Raw genomic sequence first — 8,170 nt, forward strand, 5'->3', positions numbered from 1 at the left:
CTTGCATTGCTACTCACAGAAAACACATAGGTTTATATATATAGGCTAACGGTGCTATAGATTGGGTTGCTTCTCATGCAGCTCATCATTCTGAAAGTTTTATTTGGACGAACCACGAGTCAGTGTCCGTGCCCTTATATAGTCTTATATTTTTTGATCTTGTTGGCCGTATATTCACATCCATCTAGTGTGAGCCGCCGTTGTACCAAAAAAAAAATTACACTTAATTAATGAAAGTTAAGATTTATCGCACCATCCACTACATGAAATTCAACATCTAAATAAATTACAAGAATGCATAGATAACACAAGACAGCACCAAACTCACCCCACTAGCAGGCTATATAACTCATTCAATAAATGCACGACAGGTTCTGGTTTAAGATTAGTCTACGGAAGTGTATGTATTTATGGTTTTTTTTTTGGCACCTTAAAGCCCTGGAAAAGACAATAACCAAATTGGTCAGGGCTTTTAAGCTGAGTATAATAGAACCAGCTTAGATCCATACAGTCCCATATGTCAATATATGAAATAGAATACAAAAGAATACAAAAGAACTAACTGAAAAGCAGCAAATTAACCAAAAGAATTAAAGAATACAAAGAATGTCATTGACAGAGTCAATATCTATTATGATAAGTAATACAGAACAATTAAAATGAAGAACAAAAATAGAACCGATAAAAACACAAAATCAACACATAATAACTCAAAATCAACACATAAGTATGCAGAAGAGAAGTGACCTCCATAACTCTTTGAAGCTCTACGTGACCCTCTAAAATAACCAGTGTTTCTTTCTAGGCTTGCACCGAACTGGAAGATCTGCAAAAAAGACAAGCAACCATCAACTCGTAAATCCAGAAAGGAGCAAAATATGTCAGGGGAAGGGAAATAAGTTTTCATAAGCGAAGTCTAACCTATGCCCTTAAACAAGTCTAGCCAGCATCCTAAATATCCTAAAACAATTGAAGTACAGAACATTTTACAATAATATTGGTAAGAGCTGACCTTGAAGCTTATAAATTGAATTGTAGTGTACTCCGGACCAGAAACTCAGCCACAGCTCTGCATCAGATAAAGAAGTGATGCTTTGAGAGTAGTAAGAGTTTGAGCTACAACTTACAAACTAATCAAGAATTGCAGTATTTTTCTTTATCAAGCTATATGTTTTTTTCCCTAATATCATGGTAAATTGACTCCTTCCCTAACAATGATCAGTCACTGAGGACCCAAACTGGGCTTGTCCCAATAAGTTTACCATATCTGTATATTAATGAGGATCACAATCTAAAGCAGATAATTCCTTGAGTTTCTTGAGAGCTTATCCAGTATTCTCTTGTGGTTCGTACGAATTGCCTTGTGAGCACTGCTTAAGTGCTGGCAGGGTCCAGTTGTCATTCAGACATATATCTCTATGAACTCAGATCAAGTTTCAGATGAATAGTGGCATCATTTCATTTGAGACTCCGGGATATTTCACCATATGAAACGTGCCATGAATGGTTAATTTAATTATCCAGGTTTAGTTCCAATTTAGAATGCCATAAGTTAGAAGTATCAGAAGATTTGATATCATTTAGAGAAATGTCCAACATTATTCGCAAACTGGTTTTGGATTTTGGTATCTTTTAATCTATTTAACTCTTACAGTATATGGTTGGTTAGTCATTGCTAGGTAGATAAAATTACCTCTTTGAGGAGTTTGATATTGTGGAACAACCTCAACAAAACAGGTATCTCTAAACGAAGTTAGAAGACGTATCTTTGCCGCAAACTGCATATAAACAAGCAACATTAGACATTTATTGATGTTATGTTAGAATGCAAATTCTAGAAGTAGCAATTGGAACAGGATTACTGAAAACACGTAGCAACTCAAAAGTCCTGCAATATCAAGCCAAATGTAAGCATTAGAATTACTATGCTGCAGGAGGGGGGGCAAGGCTTGAAGGATGGCTTCAGTACTGAAACCATGGTATGCCACACCGATTCGAACCGGGCAGTACGGAGCGTACCATACCGGTACCCGATACGGATGGCGTACCGACACTCGGTATACCAAAAAAATTTCATATCGTATCATACCGGCACTCTGCTAGCATGACACCGGTACAGGGTATGGTATCGAGACGGCGAAGTTTGATTGAAACATTACCAATACACTATTTTTTACTTGAAATCCTCGACATTCTTGTATAACATATAACATAATCCAAACCTTCATATCATACAAGAGAAAAACTACATTGTTCGAACCAGGACCCAATATGTATCTGATGTTGCACATGCTTAGACATGCTGCACATGCATGTTCGTGTATTCTAAGAAATTCAGTTTAAATTGCAAGAGAAAGCAATAGGATTTGATTGTGTGCTTTTGCTTTGCCTACAGTTACTGGTAATGCCTTTTGCTTTTTGCTTTCCCTTTAATTTAGCCTGCAGGAATTTATAATAGCTTTTCTTGATACAGCAATTGCTTGCATGATGTTTTCTAATAAAACTAATACTACCACCATATCATCCTATTTGTCTATTTTTCACAATATCGACAATACTGAGCCTAACATGATACTCATCCACATGAAAAAGATGTCTGGTAAAATGGATGTCTGGCAATATGCACGTGCTGATGAAAATGTGGTAAACTAATCCGATGGTCAAGTCAAGAGTAAGACATCAACAGAAGTCCTATCCTGCAGAATGCAAGGAGAATCCTTGATATACTTAAAAAAAATAAAAAACTAGCCCAAAAGTAATTTTCATTCCAACAGCAATAAGTCCACTAGTGGTTCCATCTCATGAGGAGTTCATTAGATAATTAAGCCCTAAATAATATGACCTACTGAAGGTGGCATTATCACAAAAAGCACAGAACATTTGAAACTATGTGGCTTAGGTTGTGGCGTTGTGCTCAACAACAATACTCACAGAATAACCGTCCACTAAAACAAGATAAAAATAGGCTACATGACAGATAGAGTTTTAGGATCATTTTTAGTTATAGAAAGAGCCTGCAAGCCTCTGTAGAAGCAATAACATTGTTTAAAAGTGAAGCAGAAAATACCAGACCTTATCAGCAGCTGCTTGTAGTGTAACATGGTCTCCCCATTCACCAGATCTGAGGAATGTGTCAAATTAATAGTAGAAACATCATTGCCAGTTGGAGAACATAAAACACTAGATACCGAACAAAGGAACAGATGTATTTGTTTCAGCAAAACAATCAAGGAAAAAATCAAAAGCTGAGCTTGGGAAAAGCATCCTACTTGGCCATTTTCTTGCAGTAGTGCTTGTATTTCATGGGAATGTAACCTTCATATAAAGAATGACATTCTTTGAGCTGACAAAGAAACATTTATAACATAAGAAAATTCATACTCTATTTTTTGAGGCCCTAAATAGCAGAAAAATGTCTCCATTGCTTTACTAACAAAAAAAAACAAATGCAGATCCTCACAAGAAATCTACGTTAACCCAATGACCAAACAGCCTCCCATGTATCAATCTAAAATCAAAGGGTAGGAGCATTTTGATTAACCCAATGACCAAACAGCCTCCCATGTATCAATCTAAAATCAAAGGGTAGGAGCATTTTGATCTATATCAACATGCATTTAGTGCACATCAACTTTTTGCTTTGGCAAAAAATAAATGATTTAATGTGGTAGAAACAAAAGAAGAGTTATAATATAAGGTCAGTATAAAGAAAACAGCAGTGGAAAAACTTAGGAATACCTGCTTTACTATCTCTTTTCGAACATGTTTGTGATGCTCTGGTGATCTGTACATCTGGTCTGAGAGTGCACGGAACTGCAAGATGGAGAAATCAATTACCATCAAAAGCTTCAACTTCATGGTTTTCAAAGTATGTCATATGCCAACAGTGTAAGCAGCAAAGCGATATACAGACCTGACAATTGCCATCCCCAGAAACTTTCACTTCATATAAGCCATAAGCATTTAGCCTAGCAGAAAATGATATAAGACAGTCACTTCATATGAAAAATAAAAAGGGAAAAAAAGATCGATAGAAAATTTTGGTAGAATTACACTTTGATTCTATCATGAAGTATTAAAGCTAGTAGCATCATGTTAAGCATTTAATATGATTTCAAAATATTCCTAAACATCAGAGCCTATGAGATGTAAATATGGATTTGATCTTGCCTTCTGAAGAAAAGAAGAAAAATGCTATTACTGTATGATGGATTTATACATTAAGATGGAGAACAAAGTTGGAACTTCTTTTTCCCTTGAATTTTACATGTCTTAGTAATATATGGGACAAAGAGGTTTCAGAAAAAAAGCATGTGGACTACTACAATAACCCAAAATGTAGCAATTTTGGGAAAGAGGAGGAATGTGTTCATAAGAGCCAGTGGGCAATTCAGAAACCTCTTGATCAAGAATAAGCTCGTTCTACTACGAATCTTATGAGGGTATAAGCAGTCTTATAACTGCTTCCACCGACTTCCACATACTCATTTTATGACTTTAATAGACAACTGTTAAACCACAAATAAAACAAATGAAGTAGCATTAATATATTATGCATGCAAAGTAAGGAAGCCCCTGGAATGGAAAACAGAAGTAGAAACATCAGAATGTGGTAGCCGGCAGAACATTGAAAGCAAGTCGAAAGTCTAAGATTTTGTCAAACAGAAATGCAGCATAATCCAAAAAAAGTAACATGCAACAGTCTTCTACCAGGTTTTCGAAAACGAAAATTTTGATATAAAAGGAACTTGAATTAATTGTACATTATAGTCATCACTTAGAAGGAATACATTACATATCCCACTAATCAGTTGCATTGGAGGAAAGTTACCTCTGGAGAAGACGCTGGTGATCTAGACTGGCATTGCTCAGTTCCGGAATGAATGTATTTATTCGGGGGACATGCTGCAGATATACAGTACCGTGGGGAGTATTAGAATGAGCTTCATTTCCTCAAGATTCTAATGTACATCAATGAACAAAAAAACAGAAAATGGAAGAGGGCATTTGAATCTGGGTAGTGGCATTCCCACCCTATTTATTGAAAAAGAGGATGAAAGATTTAGAAAATGGGCAGAAAATTGAATAATACAACTCTTCCATTACATTATTGAATTATGATCTCACTCATGCACATTAGTGAAATCCATGGTATGTTGTACCATACCGTACCAGACGGTACCGGGCATACCATACCGGTGCAGTACCCGTATCGGTACCAAGCCAAGTATACTACATACCGTACCGTACCGACACTATGATAGTGTGGCATCAGTATGGGATCCGGTACCAGTACGGCATTGATAAAATCAAATAGGTTTTCAAATGACATTGATGAAAGACAGCCTCAACTAGGTGTAAGAATCAAGAACACTTGCCACTATGAGTAACAATGAAACAAATAAATTCTGATAGACAGTATATCCTGTATTTCTGTTCAGTGTTATGGTAAAATAACATCCTGATTCAAATGAGTTTCATTGCCAATATGAGAATGTGATATAATTATCAGGTTTTATGTTGTTTGGCAAGGAACCTACTTGAGGCATGAATTTTATGCAAACTCAAAAAAATGTTGCGAGGTTTTTCAAACCCTTTGGGGCCACAAGCACTTGTAAAAGCACAAAGAAATTGATGAATGTTCCAGAATCATTACAAAAATCAGAAAGAAATAAAATGAATCTTTGTCCTTTCCTGGAATAATAAATGAAGCAGTCAGAGTAAAATTATTAATATAACACTAGGATTGACCATCATTACAGTTGAACAATTACATCATTTAAAGCATTTCCCTCAAATACAGGTTGCTCAGATGTATACCAGCTTTACAATTATTTAGCACATAAAATTATTATGCATTCTGATAAAGCCAAGTAGGAATTTTATAGAAGATTTCAATAAAGTATTCTTAACGTCAAGGAGATATAAGAACAACAGGCAAATGTTAGTCCACTAGGAAAGCTCCCCATAATGCAAAAAAAAACAGAAAATTAAAAAAAAAGCTAATATCATACAGGGACAGAGGACATTTTTGAAAGGCGTCTAGCAACTGCACCATCTAAACTAGCATACTCTTCTGAAAGAAGAATTGCAATCATCCGGTCATCATCTGTATCATTTCCCTGGCTGCTTATTGAAGTCAAGCTAGATGAGCCACCTTCATTCTGAATTATGTGCGTCATGATGCAGCCTGGAGAAAATAGGAGGCTTCTTTAAGTAACAACGATAGATTTCACAGTCCCTCCATACAATGTGGAGCTTAAGATTAACTTTACTTCAAACAGATCAAGCTAACAGTTCAAGAGAAAGCCCTATTATCAAAAAGTACTTCAGAATCCAACTTAATAGGTATCTTCAGCAACACTGATCACATATCTCAAACTAAAATCACTTCATAATCTAACACAAAGCAAACGAAGAAAGATGAGAAAACTTCACAACCAAAAACACTGTTGACATTTAGCTGTCTGCTAGAAAGCTATATCTACAAGAACTCGGCGAGATTCCCAAGCAAATCACCATCAGCAGTATTCCAACAATTCAGCTCAGAATTCCCACAAGTAATATAGTGGCGAATAACACAATCAGTACTGGAGCCCTCAATAAAACCATTCCATCATCCAACCTTTATTCGACTGAAACACCACGCAAGAAGTTACAAAAACTCGCCACTAAAATACAAAGATGGATCCAAACAAAGAACGCGCTTTACCAGTATATATCAAAAGAATTCCAAGTCGAAAGCTTAAAGTATAACTTTTTTTCTTAAAAGGAAAAAGCAAAAAGTTTATACTCTTTGAACCCTAAACCCTAAATCTAATTCTTCAAGGATCCGCCATCATGTATTCACGTTGAAACCGCGAGCATTCAGGTCCAATCAATCGGCTCGAAAAATTCTCGGTTTATCGATATGAAGAGATAATGCAGCGATTAGAAACTACCCCAAAAAATAAAACATCCAAGAATCAGCGAAAGGGAGCCAAACAAGAAGGCGATTCGAATTGGAGAAGAGGAAGCTGCTGGATAGGCGGAAAATAGCGATCAAGACGGTCGCAAAAGGAGGGGGAAAGAAGGGATCCCGTCAAAGAACGAAATCCGTCACACAAAGGCACATAGAGAGCTTTGAACCCTTCTTTCCATCCCCTCCTCTTCTTGCGTGGATACCGCGTGCGTTCCGACAATGGGCGAGGAAGAAAGGAAAGAAAAAAAAGGGGAAAATAAGCCAAAGCCGAAATAGGAAAGGCGAGAGAGGTGAGCGATCGCGTGAAGTGAGAGAGCTGGGTCGAGCCTCTACCTGGCCCAGCCCCAATATTTTGCTCAGACTTTGGGCCGTGTAGGCTCGAAAATTTTAGATGATACAGGACTCAAGCTTGACCCGACCTACTCAGGCCCAACCCAAATCCTAACCAGGCCGACCAAAATTAGCCCATTTCGGCCAAAACTGGGCTGACCCGATTTGGCCTGATTGGGATTAAGCATCTAGCTCGGACCATATCAGTCAACTTAGGCACATAGGATCCCATCTATACATTTCCAAACAAATAATATCAATAAAAATATTGTGAGGCCCAGCCACTTTGGGCAGGCCCTATTGGCCCGACCCAATGCTCAAATGAAGGCTCGAACGCCCCCTTCACATTCAGAATAGGGCAGTGCCCTAGTGAACTATAGTGGAGGAGTCCTCTATCACGACCTCCGTCGGAGACTAGGATAAGCCTAGCTTTTACTCCAATTTAAGCTATCGAGCTTTCTTAGTTCTTCTCACCGAAAGATTGTCATAGCCACCGTTGTTCTCCTTCTCTTTCCTCCTTCGATTGCCAACGGCTTGAACTCCCTGTGCTTGTCGGAAAATGCGGCCAAACTTTGCCGCAATTAGATGCATGAGCCTTAATTGTGTCCTTTTCTGACCTCCTCCACTGCTAGCACTTGTCGCTGGAGATGGAGACTTGTCCCCTTTGATACCTTATGTTGAGATATGCCCCGCACGATGCGACATTCGCAGTTGAATTTCGCACGAGACATCGTTCATCATATGAACGCGCTTGGAATCGTAGAATTCAAAAAATTTTCTAGATCCAAATCCATAAAACCTTTGAACTCATAAGGGAGGGGAGATTATGATCTGAGGAAGGTTGATTAATTATCATTAAACTGAAACAAAAATCAGAAG

At 37.6% G+C, this 8,170-nt stretch overlaps 1 protein-coding gene across 2 annotated transcripts; it reads right to left on the minus strand.

Annotated features, from left to right (window-relative positions):
- Positions 1 to 315: 315 nt before the first annotated feature.
- Positions 316 to 7,186, minus strand: LOC103712354 (OVARIAN TUMOR DOMAIN-containing deubiquitinating enzyme 12). 2 transcript variants are annotated; one of them, XM_088709887.2, is made up of 11 exons: positions 6,942 to 7,081; positions 6,015 to 6,190; positions 4,832 to 4,905; positions 3,914 to 3,968; positions 3,739 to 3,813; positions 3,270 to 3,343; positions 3,073 to 3,121; positions 1,694 to 1,778; positions 1,013 to 1,069; positions 748 to 826; positions 316 to 438 (listed from the first exon to the last, which is right to left on the minus strand). In XM_088709887.2, the coding sequence occupies exons 2-10, from the start codon at positions 6,180 to 6,182 to the stop codon at positions 780 to 782; spliced, it is 684 nt and encodes a 227-aa protein (XP_088566013.2). In that variant the 5' UTR covers positions 6,183 to 6,190; positions 6,942 to 7,081; the 3' UTR covers positions 316 to 438; positions 748 to 779. The 2 variants fall into 2 exon arrangements, with proteins under 2 accessions (XP_088566013.2, XP_008797076.3); XM_008798854.5 differs by lacking the exon at positions 316 to 438 and having other exon boundaries at positions 560 to 826; positions 6,942 to 7,186.
- Positions 7,187 to 8,170: the final 984 nt, after the last annotated feature.

The sequence above is a fragment of the Phoenix dactylifera genome, chromosome 13 (assembly GCF_051530095.1).
Source record: "Phoenix dactylifera cultivar Ajwa chromosome 13, Ajwa_hap1_PhDact_Kaust_v1.1, whole genome shotgun sequence".
In the NCBI taxonomy this organism is placed as follows: domain Eukaryota; kingdom Viridiplantae; phylum Streptophyta; class Magnoliopsida; order Arecales; family Arecaceae; genus Phoenix; species Phoenix dactylifera.

Excerpts from the sequence above, each read along its gene's own strand:
- LOC103712354 (XM_088709887.2), bottom strand. The coding sequence starts at position 6,182 with ATGACGCACATAATTCAGAATGAAGGTGGCTCATCTAGCTTGACTTCA. Across the intron at positions 3,969-4,831 it reads CACCAGCGTCTTCTCCAGAG|GCTAAATGCTTATGGCTTAT; the intron begins GTAACTTTCCTC and ends ATTTTCTGCTAG. Across the intron at positions 3,122-3,269 it reads TACTGCAAGAAAATGGCCAA|ATCTGGTGAATGGGGAGACC; the intron begins GTAGGATGCTTT and ends CACATTCCTCAG.